We start from the raw sequence: 22,670 nt of genomic DNA, 5'->3' as shown, positions 1-22,670 counted from the left end.
AAAAAGTGCTCAGAAGCCCTTGATAGCATCAGCCCATGCAGCCGACAAAGAGTGGCCATTAAAGATTGTCATGGCAAATTTGACTATGGACTCCATTTGTTGCTCCCAACCCTCGTTCAGATTATTCTTCTGCATGCAGCACTTATTTGCATTCTGCTGACCAGTGTATTATCACATGTTAAGCCTCCATGCATTGAGTAATAATACCGCAGTAGTACAGTAGCTGGACTCTGCTGTCTCTCTTCCGTACCTTGGTCACTTCTGGAGAAAGATGCGAGTGGGTTTCCTTGAGTCGGGAAATTGAGCTATGGCTTAGCCCACCAACCACTGCCATCAGCGTATTGAACGTCTGGAGATGAAGCAGTTTCTGTAGTAAGAGCAACACATGCATTAACCTGTAAGGCTTATGGTGCATTTTCACTGCCAGAAAAATACAATTGTACGAGCAGATGGCAACTGACACTGAACCTTTATACCAAACCTATTTATTTATTTTGTCATTTGTATAGAGCACCACGCCCTGAGGCATCAAGGCGTTTTGTTAGAGAAAGCTCAGACATACATGAGAATAGGCCTTGGATGCAGTTACAGTAGAGCTCATCTTAGTGAGATGAGAACAGTAGCATTGAACGCTGGTTACAGAAGGCGTGTTGAATGCCAAATGGTAAAGGTGGAACATATATTTAAAACATAAATGAATGGTGTAAACCCAACATGTCTAATTGGTTATCATTGGGGAAGGTAAGTGGAGATTAGAGATCGAGTGAGAAGAGCCAGGTTTTAAGGCCTTTGTGGGAGGACCGTAAGGAGGGTTTCCGATCTGAGGTGTGTAGGTAGGGCATTCCAGTGGTTTGCCACCATTATGGGGAAGCTACTACCCCGTGCTCTTTGTAGTTTGAATCTAGGGACAGTGATGGGATGCAATTGTGCAGTTCACGAGGGTCTGGTGGATTAGGATTTGTTGAATTGTCTAGTGAGGTATCTAGGTGTGATGTTCGGGAAGAATGTATGCGTTAGTGTTTTAAAGCGGACACATTCACGAATGGGCAGCCATTGCACACTTCTAGCTAGAGAGATATGGTCCTTTTTTGGGATGTTCAGGGCTGCTCTTAGAACATGATTTTGTGTTGTTTGCAGTTTTTTGGATGTTCCCATTAGTAGTGCCTACAAAAGGGCATTGCAATAGTCTATTCTGGAGATGATAAGGCCTCTAGCAATTGTCACACAGTTGTCATTAGTGATAAAAGCTCTACATGCATTAATGAGTTTGGTTGTGTAAGCCACAGATGATCCAATTGTGTTAACTTGGCTGGTTAATGAAAGGGATGAGTCTAAGTAAACACCCAATGTTTTGATTTCTTTGGAGACTGGGATGGTTATACTGTCAATGGTGAAGGAGTTGTATTTTGTGTCAAGTCTGTTTAAGAGAGTTTGTGACCCTACAAGGAGAAGCTCAGTCTTGTCGTCATTTAGACAAAGAGAGTGCAGTGCCATCCTGACTTGGATGTTTTGGTAGACTTTGCTAAGTGAATTAGAATCTGTGTCATATGAGCCAGAGATGGGAAGGAGGATTTGGGTGACGTTCACATATTAAGTTTAGCAGATACCGAAGGTGTCAAGGGGGTTGAAAAGGGGCTTGGTTAAGATATTGTCAAGCGTTGGGGAAACAAAGGAACCTTGGGCGACTCCACAGGTGACTGGAGCTGGGCAAGCATAGGCTGTGGAGGAGAAGACTCTCATTGTTCAGTTTGAGAGGAAGGAAGTGATCCAGACTGTTGCTTTCGTAGAGACATTTCCTGCTGAGGTTAGATGCTGACAGAGAGTGCAAGTTTGCCGTTGTCTTTAATTTCATCCATCTGGATTTTTAAATCTCAGAGAGCTGACTCTGTGCCGTGGCTAGGGCGGAATCCAGATTGACGTAATCCAAGGAGATTATTACTTTCAAGGTGCTTCTGGATTTGCAGGTGCGCAACAATGTCCAGTATTTTAAGTAAGAAGGGGACTGTCATTATAGGGCGGTAGTTGGTCGGTATATTAGGGTCTAGTGTAGGCTTCTTAAGGAGGGGCTGGAGCTAGGCGCCTTTTAGGTTAGAAGGCACAATCCCATTTGAGCATTAGTTTTTAATGAGAGGGGTGATGAAGTGGGCCAGTTCAGACACACAGTCTTTGATGGTTGCGGCTGGACAAATGTCCCCTTCACATGTGAAAAATGTCAGGCCTTTTATAATTTTGATGACTTCTAGGTTTAAGACAGCGCTAACCTCTAACCTTGAGGTATCGAGGGTCACCAGTGAGGGTGGAAGTTCATGAGCTAACTCTGCAGCTGTTCATTTATTTTTCTCGGCTAGAATTTTAGATTGCAATAATGAGATTTTGCCAAGAAGGGCACTTTGGATGTTGGTACACCAGGACATTTCTTTAATACAGCTGTCAGATGCTGGGACCGGCGAATTGAGTTCTCGCGGTATGGCGAAAAGCTTGCAGGTGCCTGAATTAGCTTTTTCAATGCCATCATTGAATGTGGAACATTTTGCGAGAAGGATGGCCTGTTTGTCAGTTTTAGCCAAAGAGGTGAAAAGAACTTTGTTGGAGTCTGTGGGAAGCTTTTTGCAGGTGGACTCTGCTGCAGTTTTAGATGAGCAAAGAGATTTGAGGTTAGGGAAGAACCATGAATTGGCGTGAGCGGAGAGTTTAGGTTTGTGTTTGCTTAAGGGAGCCACTTTTTCAATGGCTTCTAGGAGAGCATGGTTGCATATATATAGGTGGGATCATTAATTGCAGGTTGATAGTCTTTAATGGGCTTTAAGAGTGGTAGCAGACTGGCTGTATTTATATTTCGGCATTTGTCGTTAGAGTGGCTGGTAATGCGTGTGTAGAGGAGGTGGTAGACCCCTCTCCCCCCAAGCTGGCTGCGGATGGCATGGTGGACTGATCAGTGGTTCCAACATTGCAAAAATCAGAATTATAGTGCTTTTTGAAGATAAAGAGTGCATATAGGGTGACATATATTTTTGGGGTCAGAATGACTCAGGAAGTAAAGGGTGTCTCCAGTATTACTCACATATCATGAATATGCAAAAATATAATCTGAAAATCAGAAAGAACAGGAATCATGCTCAAAAGTAAATTAGTTTGCCGTTTGGTAGCATGGCTGAGTATCTAGGTTGAACAGGCTTAGATAGATTGTAAGAAGGATGCCAGAGACAAAATTGTGTCTTGGGTGCAGGTGTCAAAAGTCCTTACTCATACTGATGGTGGAATATTCTTTGGCAGCAGTTCACTGTGAGATAAAGTACTTCTGGGTTGGTATATTTAGAATTACTTTGCAGCAAAAGCAGACATGATTGATAGCAAATCATATATGAGCATGGGAAGGCTACCAATTAGACAGGACAGCTGCTTACATAGCAACAAATACGATGAGCTCATGGGGTTTTTTCACAGTATTAGCTGCCAAGTAGATTTGGCAGGCCTCGAGAATCATATAAGGGCTGCAGGAGTTGAAGGATAAATTATTAGGTTCAGCTGGGTCTCAGGCAACCTTATCAGGTTATGTGTCAGCCATCTAATGCTTGCCAAAATGAGCTCATGTGGGCTTCGTGAGTGACAAGCAAGCCAACCAATCAAAGATAAAGAGGGCTTATATTAAAGCATTATGTCATTAGTAAAATGTATATAAAATCAAGCTGAATGAAGCAGATCTGTGTGCTTTCCAGAATATCTTTTTAATCTGTATTAAAAGATGACTGTGAAAATGCATCTGGGCGTCCGTCTTCCTCCTTCATCCTGTCTCCAGTACTAGAGTATGCAGATGTCAACAGCTGATGAGGTGATGCACAGGGTCTCCCTTTACACGTGTGAAATGACTGGCACAAGGCCATTCAGGGGAATGGCAAAATATATGACATTGTGGTCTGACCAAGGGCAAGGCACATTAGATAGGATACTGATGTTGCAGCTGAAGTCTAATATCCAATCTAGCATTCAACCTTTGTTGTGTGTAGGGCCTGTAATTCATTGGGTGAAGCCCAAGGCTTCTGTGGTGCTGGTTAGCGCTGAGGCATAGGTGTCTGTACTATTGCTATAGCCTAGATTTAGGTCACCCATCAGGGCAATTCTAGATGAGGGTTTGGTTTCAAGAGAGAGGAGTTGTGAGATGTCATCTTTGAATGAGGTTGCTGGACCTGGTGGTCTGAAGATGGGATGCAGTGTTAGGGTATCTGTGTGGGGCAGGGTTAGTTTAGTAGACAGAAGTTCCCCTGAATTAAAGACTTATTTATTTGTGTCTCTAATAGAGTTTTTTTTCGATGATGGCTACTTGTCACTGCGCCATCAGAAAAGGCATCACCGAAAAAAAGAACTCTCTGGATCTTTCAGTCATGTTTTGCTTTGCAGTTTATGAATAAAAACGAACATTCATAATTTAGTTTCAGAAAGTATGGTGGAATCCGAAGAGAAGAACCATACCTGGAATTCAAATTCCTTCCTTTTTTTTAGTAAATGTTTTTATTATGTTAACGCCCAGCAGAGGCACATAACATATGCTTATTTCATATATCTTCCCACATATAAGATAGAAGTAGGGTCCTAACCTACAGTTTTTTTGTAAGAGTTTTAGCATTACAATGTCCTTATGTGATTACAACTATAAAAAAAAACAATGCCAGATCTGACTCACACCTCTAACAAGAATATACTCTTCCACCCACACATTAATTGCCACAATCAATCTACATTGGAGTACGGAAAGATAATCTGCTATGGAGGTGGAGAAGAGAGGCACTTGTAGGCCAACTGCTATAACCATCCAGCACCAAGATGAGTAGTTGAAAATATGAACATGTGCTACCAACGAAAGAAGGAGAGGAACCATACAGAGGGCCAGTGAAGGAGTGCTTGGGTCCTTTGGAGGAGAAATGCTCCATCAGAGACGACAAGCTGAAGGAGGAGGTAGCACATCGGCTGAGAGAACCAGGTCCATGCAGGAGTCGCAAAAGACAAGACTGTTCAAAGAGTGCGATCAGGCTTAGTTGGCCCCAAGACGAAGGGAAACAAATTACCTCTATCTAGACAATGGGCCACAAGTCACTATCATCTATGAGACATACTAAACAAAGCACCTGAGTCAACTACCTGTGCGACATTTTAAAGGCCTGACTCTGATGGGAGCAATTGACATGCCCTTCATCTACCTGCTATTCATGAGTGTGAAATTGAAGAATCTAATGTGATTGTAGGAGTGGACCAGGAACTGGATGAATCGGCACTCATCTGCCCCAGAGAAGACACTGAACACAGAGAAACCTGTCACACAGGTACCAATGCAGCGATGTTTGGGACACTTGCACAGTTTTGCCAGAAGCTTGTAACACTAGGCAGTCTCATACACCTTAAGTTATGCCCTCCGTTCAGGCCAGCCTACCTCGAGCATGAAGCTGAGTTGTGAACTCCAGCACCAAGGACAGTACTGTAAAGGAATTTATCGGTCACCCATTACCCAGGCACCTGTAACCAGGCAAAAGCAACTCTTGCACTAGTAGAGGCAGTTTGAAATAAAGCTGTCTTGACTGAAGCCCAGAACAAGTCAGGCATTCCACCAGAAAGAAGCAAGTTCTAGAAGAACTGGGCACCAATCTGAAAGTCTAGATTGCTGTACCAATGGCACATTCTATGAGGCATTCAGTTACTCTGATTGTCACGTTTATACTTGCCTGACATTGTAGCTGAGATTGAAGCAGTATGGGCAAGAGAGATAGCTAGATTCAGTTTCAGAAAGCTGGACTTTGGGGACCCACCCATGATTGAGAAGCCGAAATAAGTTCTAAGTCAGAAGCTAGCTGACAGAGCAGAGGTTTTCTCCGCTTGTGAATGGTATATGGGAGAAGCTCTGGAAGTGGAGCACCACATGAGATCCACAGACACTGTGCCTTTCGGAGTACGGTCCAGATGATTGGCACCCACTGACGTCCAAGACATCTGACTCCACCTACAGGATTGTGAAGCCTCAGGCGCCATTCAGGAGTCCCCATTCCTTACGAATTGCTGATTACCATCATAAGGAAGTAAAACAGTGATAGCAGAATGTGCCTCAACTACTTGTATTTGTTGTATTTTATTCAACAATATGGATGTAATTGCGAGCAGAATAAAATATAAAAAGCGGGAACATTTGAGACAAGACCAGTAAACCATCCACAGTGTGGAAAAATGAATGCCTAACTGTGAGCCATTGCTTCGTAGTGCTAAACCTGAGATATGGGTATGACCAAATACCAATTTGTACCTGAAGACTAAGAAAGAAAAGAAAAACATCCTGCTGACTTCTAGGATGTTACACATTAGGTAGGATGCCACCAGGCCTTTCAGCGAATCCTAGGCTCTTTAGACATACTGATGGAACACACAGTAGGAGGCATGACCGTATAAGAAGTCCTAGCATATCTCGACAATATCATAGTTTTGGGGAGAACACTAGAAGAGTCTGAACAGAGACTCTTGAAGCTTTCTATGCTGTCTTGTGGATCAAGTACTGATACTATCCCACAGCTGTCAGTGGGAAAGTATCAGTTCTGCCAAATCAGTGTGAAGTATGTAGGACATGTTGTTTCACAAGAAGGAAATCAAGGGTGGCTCTGAATTCCTGGTACCACCCAAATTCCCGTAAGGAACTGCAAAACTTCCTGGACTTTTGCACTCAAGCATGTGATGGTGATTTCTTTTTGACCCCAGAAGGACTTATGTTTTACATAACAAAGCCAGTATGGAAGGGAAAGTGGCTGTCCAAGGAAGAAGAGAAAATTGACAGGCAAGTCTTCAATTCAGAAGGAGCCTTTCTTCCTTCAAAGCACAAATTACTTCCTTGCCATTAAACTGCACATAACTGAGAAGGCCCACGGTTATCTCTACTGTAATAGAGAGAACCATTTTATGGTATGGGTAGTATAGCCAGTGGCAATGCGGTGGTCTTGGAAACAAGATGACGGAAAGCAACACAGGTTCGAATCCCAGGTCTGCACTTAGAAACCTTTGGTATTAAGCATGTTATTAAAAAAAAACAATTATAATTTATAATGATTATAACTTGGAAAATATCACAGCGAGGACTTATAACAATTGGCTGTCATAACGCGCACAAAGATCACACATTTGCCAGATGTCACATATGTTTCTCAACACCTCTTTATTAGGTTTTATTCTTACAATGACAAACTAAAGCAATTCCATCAGAGCCCAGAATATGCACAAAAGTAGCTATATCATAATCATGATTGTCACACACCCAAGTATACTTAAGGATCTCTCAGGAAGGTTTAAAGTCTTCATAGAAAAAATCCCTTGAGTTCTGGCTTGGGTCGGGTCCTGACCATTACCCTCAGTGGAACATAATAAAACTAAATGTGAGGTATGTGCTAACTGTCGAAATAAACTATAAAGAATTCCAAGAAGCATTTCTATCACAATTCTTCTCGCTGTTTCATTCCACAAGCAAAGTCTCTAGTATGTGTAGCCTCTTTGGCAAAGCTATTTTTCTGCTTCTCTCCCTTTCTCTCTTTCCACATGTTTCTCCTGCCCCTGATAAATGTTTCTCCTTGGGCTCATAACCACACCTGTTCCAGGTTTCTTCTTATGTCGTATTGCAGTCTCCTCCTCCTACTCCATTATTCACTCCCTGATTTTCCTTTCCTCCTCCTCCTTTCTCCTACTCCTAGTGATTCTCTGCTTTACCCTCCACTCTGGTCACCCTTCCCTTTAATTGTCTCCTCAATATTCACCTTATTGTCATTAGGCACCTTCTGCTGAGCCACCTCTATATTAAGGGATGGCTTCTTCACCCTTGCTGCCTCTCACCACCTCCTTATGTTTTCTCACCACCTCCTCCTCAGCTTCTCTCACCGCCTCCTCCATAGATACCTCTCTAACAAGAGCTACCTTTACTCACAATCTCTGTCTTCCAAAATCCTAGGACCTGTGATTTCCTCATCTTAGGTACACCAATTAGGTGGGCGACACCTTTGGCAATAAAGACGCAGACCAGGTACATCTTCTTACTTCTTACTTTATTCATACTCTGCCCTCGACCCCTCCCTAGCCCTGCATCATGTTCTGTGTTTTACTTCCCCTACCATGTCTCTCCCACATAACAAGGCCAATGGGCTTGACATCACATCTCCCCCTTTTAACAACAAAGTTCAATGAGTTACCCCATCTCTACTATCAGTCTTCTGGGTTTTATGCAAGACCTTACCAGATGCCCATCTTGCCTCTGTTCCTGAGTCTTGGGAGCATTGCTTTGTCCAGAACCTCCCCACTCTTCATCCGGTGCTTCACCATCACATAGATAGGAGTCTTCGGAGTCCTGTCCATTCTGATCCACTCTTGGGAGGTGCCAGGATTGATCTGCTCCACTGGGGCATTTCTAGAATTGCAACACATTGTGGGTTATCATCTTGCAGGGCCCATTATCCGCTGTGATCATTGTACCTTTCTTGTCTGTTACTGTCACTCAGGCGCAAATTAGGCGTAAATTTGGGGTCTTTGTTTCCACTGCCAGAGTTGCTGCACCACCATTTGCTCCACCACTTATATGTCCGCTCCTTTAGCTCCCCGTAGGGCATCCGCCCTTTCCTTCATGTTTTGCTTTCCTCTGCTATCCTTGTCCCGTGTTTGTGGTTCTAACACACTCATAGAGCATATGTCTGGACCCTGTGGAAGAGGCGTCTGCACCACTCTCCCAACATGAGGTCAGCTAGGAACACACTCCTGTTACTGTGCGGGGTATGTCTAGATTCTCTGAGTAGTTAATAAAGGACTTGTTCAAATGGGCTGTTCGTAACATTGGCAACCTGCAGTGCCCTTTTGATGTTGGCCATGAATCGTTCAATTATGCCGTTGGCCTGAGTCGTGAAAACCCATGTAGCGGGAAAAGTTCACAAAATCCTGGCTTGTGAAAGGCAGCCATTGTCCGACTTAATGACTTTGGGTATCCCGTAAGCTGTGAGGATGCGGTCCAATGCTGGGATGACAGAGGTGGCAGCTGTGGACGATATTAATTGCGCTTCTGGGAATCGAGAGTGTTTGTCAATCAGTACCAGCACATAGTTCCCATCTCTTAGTGGTCCAAAGAAGTCAACTGCCAGTTCCTCCCATACTCCCTCCAGCACCGGTGACATGTGCAAGGGGCTGCGGTGAGATGGTGGCGCTACTACACAGCATGTGACACATTTCTGCAGAGTCTCCTCCATCCTGGAGTCCAGTTTCAGGTACCAGACCTTTTGTCATAACAATCTTTTAGTTGACACCACTCTTCGATGTGCCTCAAGCAAGAGGTTAATGACCTGTTGCTTCAGGGTAACATGATCTTGCAGCCTTTCGTGACAATATGATCCTCCGTGATGGTGAGCTCATTCTGCACCAGTGCCAGACTATTTACATCCACCTGTACTGCGGCGCTTTTGTCCTTTGCCAAAGTTTTGGCATGTTTCATTTAGTTTGCTGTGCAGCGGGCAATGATGTTCAAAGCTGAATCCTGCTCCAATTCACACTTGCGCGTTGCCCATGTGATGTAGAACATAATTTATATATGCATCTGCGATCGACGGTTCTGCTCTGGCAGATTCAGTTGGGTGGCGAGACAGGTAATCAGCTGGGTTTTCTTCTTTACCCAGGCGATGTCTAATTGTGAACTTGTAATCTTGAAGGCACAGGGACCACCTCGCAATCCTCGGGTGCATCCTGGCCTTGGGATTGCATATATTGTTAGGAGGGCTTGGTAGTCTGTGACGATTGTGAATTCCTTCCCATATAGGACCAGGTGAAAATATTTGCAGGCCAACACGACCGGCAAGCTTTCTTTTTCTGCCTGGGAATAGGCTTGTTCAGTGAGGAACAGCCTCCTACTTGCATATGCCACTACAAACCGAGATTGTGGCATTTTGGGATCATGTTGTGTCAGAATGTCTCCCGGCCGATCGGACTAGCTTCCACGATTACCTCAGTTGTTTTGCTGGCGTTGAGATATGTCATGTCCTCTGCTTTTGTGATGTTGTAACAAATGTTTTCAAACGCTGCCTGGCACTCTGACATCCATCTGAATTCTTGCTTGTGTTTGGTGAGTTCCTTTAGCGGCTCACTGACGGTAGCGTAGTCCTGCAAATATTGTAAGCAGTATCTCGCCAGTGCCAGGAATTATCGTAATTCACAGACATTATCTGGCCTTGGGGTTTCGATCAGGGTTGCCACTTCATCAGGGTCCGGCCTGATTCCTTGTTCTGAAAATATATGTCCTAAAAACGTTCGGGTCCTCTTGCGAAATTCACACTAACTCTTAGTTAATGTCAAACGGGCTGCTTCCAAAGCTGAGCAAACCTGATGTAGGGTAGCATCATGTTCCTCTATCAATTTACCGAATAACAAGATATCATCCAAATAATTTTTGCAGTTGGGGATGTATCTTATGATCTTGTGGATTTCATCCTGGAATTTCTCAGCCGCTGATGATGCTCTGAAGCTCAAGTGTTTATATCGGAACAATCCCAGGTGAGTTACAAATGTGGTGATGTACCGAGATTCTGGGGAAAGTTCCAGCTGAAGGTGTCCCTTGTTAAGGTCAAGCTTGGAAAATATTGTCACACCATGAAGGAGGTGAATCATGTCTGTAATTCTTGGCACCTGGTGTCTTTCTCTCTGTATTGCCTCATTAGCTCTTCTCATGTTCACACATAATTGTATAGCACAGTCGAGCGCCTTCTATGGGACCGACACTATGGGAAACAACGACGACGTGGGGCCTGTTGCTGGTTCAATAATGTGTTGGTAATTTCCTGATCTCCTCTTCTACCTATTTCTGTATGTTGATCGGTATGCCTCTATAGTGTTGGGCCACCGGTTTAACTGCTGGATCAATGTGGAGTTTCACATTACAAATTATTAGCTTGCCTAGGGCTTTGAATAGATTTGGGAATGCATATTCAACATTTCTGTTGTTGGCTATGTGTTCATGCACCATCATTTGATATAGACTTTGTACGAGGCCCATATCCATGGGCGTCCTAAAACTCAGGATGCAGCTACTGTTCATTTTGGTTTTTAGCATGTGTAGCTTGAGACGAGCCGAGTGGGATTTGTGGGAACAGGTCACTGATATTACAGCTCTTCATGGCAAAGGAGTGTTGGATCCATAGGGATAGATGTCTACAGCCGATGGTTTTATTTAGGCAGTTGTGGAAGTTTGTTGTATGCCTCCTCACTTAGTATGTTCACTGTTGCGCCAGTGTCAATCAGAAACTCTGTGGGGATTTTGTTCACATGCATTACTAGTGTCAGGCTGTGTTCCTTGGCTCCATCGTTTATGAGGGCCCACACATAGCCTTTCCTTTTCTGATAATCTGTGCACAATGTGGATTAACTACCAGATAGCGACCGTACCTCAATGTATCTGGCAGTCCTCTTAAAACACCAGTATTTCCACCTGTCTGGGGACCGCCATTCTCTTTGGGTGTAAAATGTGTTGCCCTTTTTGTCTACGGTTCAATGTTGCCTTTGATTGTTACTCATTACGGCATTGCTGCTGTTTGGTCGAGTGTATCCCAGTCTCTCTCACTCGGTGATCCTTTCCCTTGTCTCATCATGGGTACACTCTTGCACACAGCTCGGAAATGATCTTCACCTCAGCAAGAAGTGCATCTTTGACCAATCGCAGGACAAATTCCTTCATGGGGATATTCATAGACACATTTGAAACAGGTGTGGTCGGTACGCCTTGTGGAGCCGGTGGCCGGCAGAGTCAATTTATCAACATTTTCAGACTCCCTTTGCTGTGACTGCAGCGTCACCTTATTCTTCGTTTCCATTTGCTGGTCTATGTTGGATTCCATGTGGGCCACGGCCAGACCTCTGCTTTTGCAGTAGCTACTTCCTGAATTCCTGAGACTCACATTCTGCAAAGACCTGAGATCGAAGTGCTTCATTATTCAAGTATATATGGATCTCTCAATGTTTTATTATGATGCCCAGTCTGATTATAAAGTTAACAAACGTTTCCCCTTTTTCCTGTTGTGCCCTGTGAAGAATGTGTCTCTCATAATCCACGTAGGTGTGTGGGGTGAAGTATGTCGACAATGCCTCCTTCAAATCGTCAAAAAAGGCTGTCTCGTTATCAAGCAGTTCTTAAAGAATGTCTCTCAATGCGCGGCCTGCCGCTATCGATCATATATTATTTTTCCTTTCATCATCTATGAGCCCCATGGCTCCTATATGTACCTTAAAGTTCTGTATCCATCGTACGCAACGTAGCCCAAGGTTGCTGGTGTCCTTCAATCAAATGCTGGGGGTAGCTGCATCACAAGTGAATCACTTTGTGCTGGCAGGAATCTTCCAGATTCCCTTGCAGGCACGGTTGCCGGTATCTCTTTCTCAGACATGACGAGGGGGTGCGTTAATTAAATGGCAGTGAAGAAGAAAGCTGGCTTGTTGCACCTGTGCTGTGTCCCCTTACTTCCCTTTGGCCTTGCCAAATCTACCTCCCTGATCTCCGATGAATTGTGAAGGCAGGAAAAGGGTGATCTTTTGCTCCTTCTGCTTCTTCTGCCCCACCAGTGTCAGCTCGATGCACGTTCAGGAGGCCTCCTAAAGCCTGTGGAGTGGTGTGCAGCACTGTGCCTGCTGTGATCTCACTCACGACCCAGACTGTTAGTGCACCGTAGTCCACGCCCAGTCTCTCTCTCTCCAGCCCCCACTGTGTGCTGTCTCACTATTCTTTCCATTTGGAGCAGGGTGCGTGGCCCTTCCAGCCTGGCGCGACAGAACACTGTGAATCTGGTCACAGCAGGCCCACTTATGGCCGAGGTGCTGGTGCGCTGCCGTAGGCCCTGCCACTCCGGGGCCGGCCGCAAGACTTTTCGGGCCTTCGCACCGCTTCACTGCACAGAACCTCTCTGCAGGGTCTCTCACTCACTGGTGAGAGCGTGATGCAGCTGGCGGGTGTCGCTGGGTCTCCCAAAGTTGCCAGGGTGATGTTCTTCGTTGGAGGTACAACAATGAGGTGGGCCACACCTTTGGCAATAAAGACATGGACCGGGAACCTCTTCTTAGTTCAAAATGTATTCATACTCTGCCCTCAACCCCTCCCTAGCCCTGCATCACTTCATGTGTGCTACATCCCCTAAATGTCCCTCACACATCACAAGGCTAATGGGCTCGACATCACAGGACCTTCTGTCACCAGCCTCCTGGATCATCTCTCCCCAGCCTCTTGGGTCCCTTTCTCTCCCCAGACATCTGGTCGCTATGTCTCCAGTCCCCTGGGTCGCTCTCTCTCTCTGCTTCACCAGGCATCCAATCTCTCTTGAACCAAACTCTTGGGTATGCCTCCTTAGCTTTCTGGGTGTCTCTTTACCAAGCTTCTTGTGTCTCCCTCCCCACATTCCTGGGCCTCACCTTATAACTCTATCTCTCCAACCCGTTGGGTCTGTATTGCTAGCGTCTTGGGTCTCTGTATCTCCTCCCCCTATATCTCATTCTCTCCAACCTCATTGCTCTGTATTCTCAGCATCCTGGGTCTCTGTGTCACCATCCCTGTGTCCCTACAGCCCCCTCGTTGTCCATCTCCCCATCTTCCTGGCAGGTTCTTTCCCAAGCCGCCTGGGTCTCTCATGCAGCTTCCTATAGCCTACTCCAGCACCTTCTGCACTGTTCAACAGTTGTCTCCAAATGAGCTTCTGCTTTAGACTCCTGCAGCCTTTTGCCAAAGCCCTTTCCTTTGATAGGGCCCTGACTCTGCATTCCAGCCTTGTTCTGGCCTATAGGTACTTAGGTGTGTCTCCTATGTAGCTTATATGGGCTGATGGGCCCCATTCCTGGGATCGCGTACAGTTTTGATATGGAACTTTGGGTTGGTTAATCCCTCCCCATAGGTGGTCCTCTCTCTGCCTGCTACACCGTGGCCACACAGTTTGGGAGGACTCCCATAGCCTACCAGACCCGAAGAGTAAGTGTGTGGAGATCTTGCAAGAGTATTTATTAACTTCTTGTGCTTTCTGTCTCTTTTTGGGTCTTGCGCAAGCCCCGTGTGGTTGCAGGGTGTGAGCATATGGAAGCTTGCTCCACCATTTCGCATGTGATTTCTGCATCTACAAAGAATTAGGAGTTTGAAAACATGGGTTTCTTCACGTGCACATCTAGCAGTGGGGTTCACCCGATTGTATGCACAAACAGTCTGGATGGACAGACACTCAGACAAACAATGAACTATGTAATGATACAACATCAATTACGGGAGGAATGAAACATCAGTTAGCAATCACTGTTTTTTAAAGATGACATAACTTAAGTATAAGGGGATAAAGGTGACACTCCTAAACAGGAACACCAGAACTCAAAGAAAGGCACGGGGAACCGTGTGAATCCAAACCTTTGCTAATATGTGAAGCTCTACACACTGGTTTAAATAGACATAGAGGACGTATGTCCTCCTAACGATTTGGACCTGTCCCTAACATTGCTCCTCAATTTCCCCCAAAAATAGGATAAATGAAATCAAAGAAATTGCCAACTCCTACTGTTGTTTCTGAGATAAATGCCTAAGCTGCTGATTCCAGTTTTGAATTCCGCACATGGTGTTATTTATTATTATTGTCTAACACAAAGGGGCTAATTAGAATGAAAACGTGTTCATGATACAACAGGGACATATTACTGTGTCTGTAGGGAAGTGATGCTTGAAAGTGAAACTCAGAAATGCATGAACTTTCCCCTTCTATATTTTTAACAAACCACGGTACTTCCCTTCAAAGAAAGAAGCTTCTTCAATTGCACTATAACCGCCTGAGAAAAGGACATCTGTGGTTTCGAAAGCTAGCAACCAAAGAAATGTGTTCGCTTATTAATGTTAATGTATCATCCTGGAAGATAACATGTTGATATTTTGTTTATTCTTTTTTTATTATTATTTCTTCTATTGAGAGAGGAGATCTGATGTTGTTTGCTGGGTTGAATGTCTTGATTTCCAGCAGGAGGGAAAGTTGGTACCAAGCAGTTTGTTTCTTCCTGCTATGTGCTTATTGCAGGGGGGGTGTCTGTCGATATATAACCCAAGGGACCTGGTGCAGGTGGTCGGCTGGGGTGTGAATCCCTCGAGGTTTATGGTGAACTAGGTCCAGGTGTTAGGGTATCCGTATTAGGGTGTTCTGCATTGTTGGTCAGGAGTAATAATTTGGTCTTGCAGGGGTTGTGCTTTAGGTAAGCACTGGACATCCAGGACTAGATCAATGTAAGGCAGGCCTTGAGACTGAGGAGGTTTTTTATAAAGGATATCTTGCTTGTTTCTTTTCTTTTTTGCTATACTTGAGATAATGCTTGTGACTTTATCAGCCATATGACTGCCTTGCTTATCAACCCGCAAGCCATTTTCAAGATATAATACCAGAGTAACACTTAAAGATGGTCAGTATGATTTTGCAGGTTACCTGTATGCAAAGTTACCATTTTATGCAAGTTGTATCCATTTAGGCCACTGCAATAAATTATTTTGGATACTCAGAAATGGCTCTGGTGAGCCACCATTCCGGTACAGACTATCTTTTCATGATTACTCTGTTGCAGAAGGTGGATAACCAACAGCATTTCATATTCAAATAAGACCTTTTTTCGATTTGGCAAGAGCCTAAAACCGTATTTGTTGCTTCATTATATAGACAAAGGTATTTCTACCCTCACTTCACTCATCCACCATTTAAATGTTATGGTTGGTTTAAAAAGGCTTGAAAAAATAACTTTTACCTGAAATGCAAAAGTAGGATAGTCCTTATGAGCCAAGTCACATATTCCACAACGCCACCTATAGTAGCCATTGCTGATGGTTCACCCCCAGTTCTAAGCCACATCAGCAAGACATTGTGAATTTGCAAATTAGGGCTAACTCACAACCCCGGTTATCTGTAAATGCCGTAAATAGCCATGGTTATTTTCGTGTGACGTACTTTCATTCCTGATCCCGTATTTTACTATAACCGCAGTTATCCTCTGTATAACCCCAGTTATGGAAAAACGTTCTGCACTTGGTCCCCCTGGCTCCCCCAAACTCCCAAATTTCTCATGGTGCCCTCTTTCCCACCTCTAACAATGTAATTTCATCTTTTTTCCTCCTCCAAAACTAATTTTTTCCCCTTTTTTTCCAGTTGTCCCCGGTTATACCCGTTATAACCCTGGTTATCTCTCGCATCGAACAAAACAAAAACGGTGTCTTTTTCATTTCTGAAAAGCTTCTGCTGCAAGGCACCATGGGAAAAATGTAGCTATAATTTTGGCAGAAGGGTGCACCCCCTTCTCTGTCAGATATATTAACAACTACTGGACAGAATAACACAAGACCCCCTCCCGGAAATTGAGTCAATGCTTTGCGCCCAAGTAGTTTCGTACCTGCTCCAGTCCTGTTCAGCGGTTTTTGCTGTGTGCTGTGCAGCAATATTGACTTTTTCTCTATGGGACAATGAATAGGCCGAAAAACAGTGTTTTTTTGCTTTCTTTAACGTTTTTATTTTTTAACAGATTTTTCTTTAAATTTTCAGTTTGGGGTGGGGGAGCGTGACAAACCTTTTATTGCAAAATAGCCAAATCCGTCATGAAAGCAAAAGTTATTAGCAATTCAATTTAGGGATTCTCTATGGAACTTGATACTCAACTTAACTATAATGCGTCGACTTCTGCACTATAATATATCTGTATCTTTCCTTATATTTTACTGAAAGAAAGGTGTCGGCCATTTCCCCGATTCAACCACATTTTAACCTGGCTTCTCTTACCTGTGCAACATGGATATATTTTGTGATAACTTCTGCCCTTTGCTGCGGCGTCGGTTTGCTAAGAACCATCAACTGTACCCATTTGGATATGCCGTTAAATAAAGCGATCGATCGCTCCAAGGTGGGGTTATCCTCCAGGCAACCATGTATCACGTAGCTTTGGTAATCTGTGAACTAATAGAAGAGAAGTGAATCAGAGGTAAACTCTACAATGTGAGTTCAAGTGAAAACGAGGAAAAGATAAAGGCAGCAAGAAGATAACATCCTATCAACTGGAAAACAAGAAAGGAAACTGGGACACCTGGCTGGAGCAAGAGTGGGGGGGGGCCTTCTCCAACACATGAATTATGGGGACAAGCCTCACTTCCAAGGAGGGTTTGCATTCATAAACCATTTAAAAGAAAAAAGAAAATGAATGCTTTAAGAAAATGTTTTTCGTCCATAAGAGCCCGCAGATTGAGCCATTCCTGTTGGTAAAGGCCATCTTGTCTGAGTTAAGGGCCTGACCTCAGCAAGCGCCATTAACAATAGCCCTGTGGTCCACCACCAACAGGGATGACTCCCATGTGAATTATTATTCCCATTAGCACCCGTTAGGGAAGAACAATGTACTGTTCGAGTCTTTGAGGGATTCTCTGTTGTTTCGTCCAGATGCAGGTACTGTATCAGTGTTCACTATAAAGAGATATAGAACGCTAAAAATGCACTTCCAGATAAAGGACAAAGTGATAAGGAAGAGGATATGGAAGTAGGTACGTTTTGATATTTTTTTTTTTAAACGATGTCATACCCTGGTTCAGCCTTCAGGGATGTTAACTGGTATGGTGGCTGGGTAGGAGCAAGGAGTGAGGGTCGGAAATGGCAGCGCGACAGTTGCGCAGCTCTCAGTTTGCTCTGACCATGGCTGCTGGGCCAGTCAATAACATCTGCGTTCCAAGCAGCCTATGTGCTAATTACGTATCTTCTTACTGTACTTTCTATGGATATAGTAATTTGTTAGTACTGAATTGCCCTTTCACTGCAAACAGATTCCCTGTTCATAACATCTTTTTGAAAAGCAGACCACACGGTGAATTTGACAACATATTTACGGGTTTTGTTACATTTTTTGGACTAACTGAAAATTCTATGCAGAGATGGAAACGAAGCATTACGCGATGTTGCAGAGTGAAAGGATTAGTAAAAGAAAGCCACGGCAGAGATCATTCTCAAAACGAAAAGCAGAAAAAAAGGAACATTTTAAACTTCATAGATTGGAGCAACAGTCGATTGTGCCAAACAAACACAACTACATCCTGCATCTTCAATGCAGCCCCTAACACTCTTAAACTCAACCACAACCGTAGTTGGGCATATCCCTCTCTCCAATGTACCCTCTTTGGTACAGTCTCCCAATTCAATTCAATATGAGCTTTATGCTTCAAATCAGCTTCAGAGAAATACTCCATATTCAATGGGCTTATAAGGAATCCTCAAAAAACCAAGATCCTAGTAATTGGAAGAGAGATGCTGAAACAAAAAACATTTTTTATGGAAACTTGGTGATCTTCCTATGGAGGCCACCCATAAATATGTATATTTAGCTGTTCCCATCTCTGATACTACATTTTCTTTTGGTTTCTTTGAGGCACATCGGATGCAATGAGACTAGCTAAACATATGGGCCTACAGCTGAAACCCCCATGCCTGGCGATGTTGCAGAGGAGAGCTGAGCTGTGGAATGAGTGAGGCCTCAGGCTGCGAGGCCAGTTCAGGCCCCTGCTGAGAAAGTACACAGCGGCGATGCTGCTGGCTCAAATCCCAAGGCCAGAGGATGCCTGGTGAAAGCCTTACGCAACTGCAGGCTGTTCTCTGAAATTGACCTTTTTGTTATATATGTACTGTTTCATGGGTGGAGAATGTATTTAGCCACTCCGTTTGTATATTAGGATGAGCCAGGCCTGGGAGGGACAGAGCAGAATACAGCCCTCCCATGCACTGGTGTGTGTATGCATTGCAGCCCATTTCTCTCTACTTCCGGTCTCCTGTGTATTATTTGTGTCCGAGTGCCTAAAGTGCCTAAAGTGCCTGCTGTGCCTGAGGTGTGGGGGTGCAGTGGTATGATGGGGTGCAGGACGACTCTGTAACATTAGGTGGCCCTATTCATACCACACTATGCTCAGATACTTTGCGTGATTATGTCTTTTCCAAGACTTTGAAAGGAATGTGTGTTATCAAATCTTTTGTGTCACACAAGGGTAGTCATTCCGTTCCGGCCATGGTTAAGCAATATACATCTTGCCTGGTTCCTGGCATTCTTTATCGGGCTGGAACCTTATCCTGAAAAGGAAGTCAAGTGGCTACATCAACTTGAAGGAAACGCCTGGAAATACTTTTTGGGACTCCCACAATGTGTCCCTATAGAAGCAATTAAATGTGTGCAAGGTCTGTCTTCCTTACTGATTCGATGGAACATTAATAAAGGCCTTTTTTTATCTTGAACTGCTCAATAAAATAATAATAATTTAGCATTTATATAGCACTTCAAACTGTCAGGTATCTGAGCGCTGCTTATTATTACCGATGGTGTGTGGTGCTCATTTATCGATCTCGGAAGGATGAAAGGCTGAGTTTGGCCCTGCCAGGATCCGAACCTGCGTCAGGAGGCCCTGCACAGATGGCAAATGACAAAGCAAGCACTCTACTTGTTGTGCTATTGGATCAACTTAAATAAGGAAAATAAAACTTTGCTCACTTGTTTCTCCTTCGTGGCTTAAGATGAGACCAAGAAAACACTGGCATTCCAGAAATTAGAAAATTAAGTGTTTGAGTTTTTTTTGAGGCTGTTGAATTTAAAATAAATACACCTTTAGTGTTAGGTGTGTCTATTAGAGAGTTAAAAGACAAAGCTTCTGATTGGTATAAACATGTGATTATTGGCCACTTAACATCTTAAGTCATGTTTAAGGACTATGTGAAGCAGGGATTTAATTTCCCTCTTCTGAAAAGATATTTACTGGTGGGTAAGCGCAAGGCTTTCATGATTTTATACTTCGGCCAAGGCTCAAGCAGCTTCCTACATTTGGGGTTACCGGATCCTGGACACGGCGGCTGCAGACTTTGTGGTACAGTGTTTGAATCAAGTCGCCATATTCTTACTAGCTGTCCTAAACTATCTGATGCTAATATCAGGGGCTATGGTTCACTAGTGATTTATAGTTTCAGCATTGCTGCTGATCAATTTTAGAGCATGTTATATATATAGTACTGGCAGCTGCTTTATACATATGGAAATTGTTTTTAAAACTGTTGGAGCAGAAATGAATGAACTTAATGAATTTAATTGTTTTATGTATTTCGTATTTTTGTATTGCTATAATTGTAATGTTATTATTTGTATTTTGATGAAAAGTATGAATTGTATTTTTGACATGATTGAATTAGTTGTGATGTGTGTCTAAGGTTTGTAATAAACTACAATACACAATAAAATTATGCATAAGCTTTATTTCAGCTGTGCACCATAAAAGCAGATCAAACATACATACATAAAACTAATAAAATCACATTTCATAAGATTTTACATAGAAAAAGAATAAAATAAATCAAATCCCAGTTCATTATATCGTAGCACTTTCACTCATCACAGTTGTAGGTTGAGATGTGTCACGGATCACCATTTCTAATTTCTGTGGAATACGTTCAACTAATCACTAACAGTTTTTGAGGAAACTCTCCCTTGTTTGAAGGCAGCAAATAATAACATCGATACTGCGTTGAAAATATTAACAGACAAGCATAATTTCATGACAATGGAAGGCTCTCTCGTAGAGTTGGTTACCTGAGAGATGAGTAGTGGCTTCAACCATCTAGTTCTCGGTTTTTTGTACAATGGGCAAAAGAAGATGAAGTGGGCTTCGTCTCCAACTAGGGTGGGACATACTGAACAATATGGAGACACAATGTCTCGTTAATTTCGCAAACGGGAAGATACACAGCCGTAGTTAAGTGAGCAAGCATTTCTTCTTTTTCCCTGCTGGGTAGTCAAGGTCGAGCTCCATGGCCATGTCAGGTTTGACCACCTGATAGAAGGCAGAGAGTATGCCCGTGTAGCAGCTATCTAGTCTTGTCCCTAGTATCCAATCATGAAATTTCATCTTTAACAATTATTTTTATCGGGAATGGTGATCATGCCACAGGGAATCAAGATCCAAGATCGTAAGAAGCTGCTTGACATGCTTTACTCATGGAAAAAGTGTTGCACCTTCCATTTATAAGACCTCTACTAGCCCCTCTGTGTATGGCATAAGTTCCACGGTGCTACACATTCTAATCCAATACAACAGAGGTTTCAGCATTACCTCATATTTACTTTCTACATGGACAAGCTCCAGGGCAACTGGGGCAGACGGGGCACTAGCTGGAAGGAATTTGTTTTACCTTGTCTGCGGGAAGCAGTTGATGTGTGACCCTAAAACTCTGCACCACATGTGATGGCTGGAATAGCCTGGGTCCTGTATATCACTATTGCTGAGGACATAGACCTCCCTCCAAATTGCTCTGAGAAGCTGGCCACCGTGCCAGTTTGTCTGTCTGCTATTAGGTTGCTTTTTTCCAATTGTTTGTCCCATTTTATATTTTGCGCAAGCGCTATCCCAAACCCTTGAAATTCTCCACCGAAATAAGCAGAGTTATTCAGATGGAATTTTTGTTTGGGCCAAAACAGGCCAGATGTGTGACAGCACAACAGGATCTTTGTTTTGGAAGCATTGATGGTGAAGCTTTCGACCGAGCATCCCAAACGTCGCCAACTGTTGTTGTAAACCCTTGGGGGTCTTGGAGAGAAGTACAGCATCATCCGCTCCATTTGGCTGCTCCTAGTTTAGGGGCGTCCAATGCAAGCACTGACATATCAGCAGCAAAGGTATTGATGTAGAGAAGAAATAAAAGGGAAGCCAGGACGCAGCCCTGTCTTATCCCTATATTAACCTCGAATTAATTTGTTAACCCACCCCCTCCATTCCATCTTACACATGTATGGTTGCCAGAGTATAGAGTCATATCTGGTTTAATAAGTGACAAAGGGACCCAGAGGTCGATCAAGCCCTTCCAGAGTGTGTTACTAGGAACAGTAAAGCGGCAGGTAGATGGGCTGGGATCTGAGTGTAACACATTTTTGCTGGGTAAGGTCCAGCCTAAAAGCCGGGTCGATGGCTGATACTTATTTTCTAAAACCTGCCTGAGTGTTGGACAAGATGTTATGTTCATCCACCCATTTTTCAAGAGAATGAAGCAGGACTTTTGCATAGATCTTTGCAAGTGAGTCAATTAGGGATATGGGTTTGTTATTTGATGGGATTCCAGTCCTGGACTGAGCTTGTCGGGTAGGACCAGACTGCTATGCAAGTGGGCATTTCTTCTCTGGCATGACACAGAGCTAAAGTATAATTGTACACACTCAGACACTCAACACCATAGAACAGGCTATTCGGCCATGTACATTCTCAATCGAAGGGCTCATAAACCTTTCGCAAGGACGTGTAACTGCTGTCTACAATCTCAGCTACCTGGTGCCTGTTCTGTAGGTGCACTTGCCTCTTTGTTACCAGGGAGTAGTGGCAGAGTCAAGCAAGGCTTCTAGAGGGAAGCTGGTCTGAGATGACTTCCCTTTCGTTCAGTGCAGTCCAGTTCTTTAGAGGCTGCAGGGACTTCTCGTTGTATTTGTGAGGCCTCTGCCTCTTCATTGAGGATCTGTGCACGGAGCAGCAATTAGGCTCTGGGGTAGTAACGGTTCTCTGAGCTAACGGCTCAGCAGCACCCACTGTGTCAAGCACCACAACAAGACTCGTTCTCTGGTCAAGGTGAACAAGGCCAGAATTTGCAACCACTGGCAGA

The 22,670-nt window shown here is 43.9% G+C and overlaps 1 protein-coding gene across 5 annotated transcripts in view; it reads right to left on the bottom strand.

Annotated features, from left to right (window-relative positions):
- Window positions 1-22,670, bottom strand: part of RASGRP3 (RAS guanyl releasing protein 3) — a 702,554-nt gene that overhangs the window by 164,683 nt on the left and 515,201 nt on the right. For all 5 annotated transcript variants that reach the window (XM_069607912.1, XM_069607913.1, XM_069607911.1 and 2 more), the window contains 2 exons: window positions 16,797-16,970; window positions 251-367 (listed from right to left, as the gene is read on the bottom strand). In XM_069607912.1, coding sequence (XP_069464013.1) covers window positions 251-367; window positions 16,797-16,970 — 291 coding nt within the window. The remainder of the gene's footprint in view (window positions 1-250; window positions 368-16,796; window positions 16,971-22,670) is intronic.

The sequence above is a fragment of the Ambystoma mexicanum genome, chromosome 4q (assembly GCF_040938575.1).
Source record: "Ambystoma mexicanum isolate Mex_15411 chromosome 4q, UKY_AmexF1_1, whole genome shotgun sequence".
Lineage (NCBI taxonomy): Eukaryota > Metazoa > Chordata > Amphibia > Caudata > Ambystomatidae > Ambystoma > Ambystoma mexicanum.
This window is presented reverse-complemented; position numbering and strand designations above follow the sequence as displayed.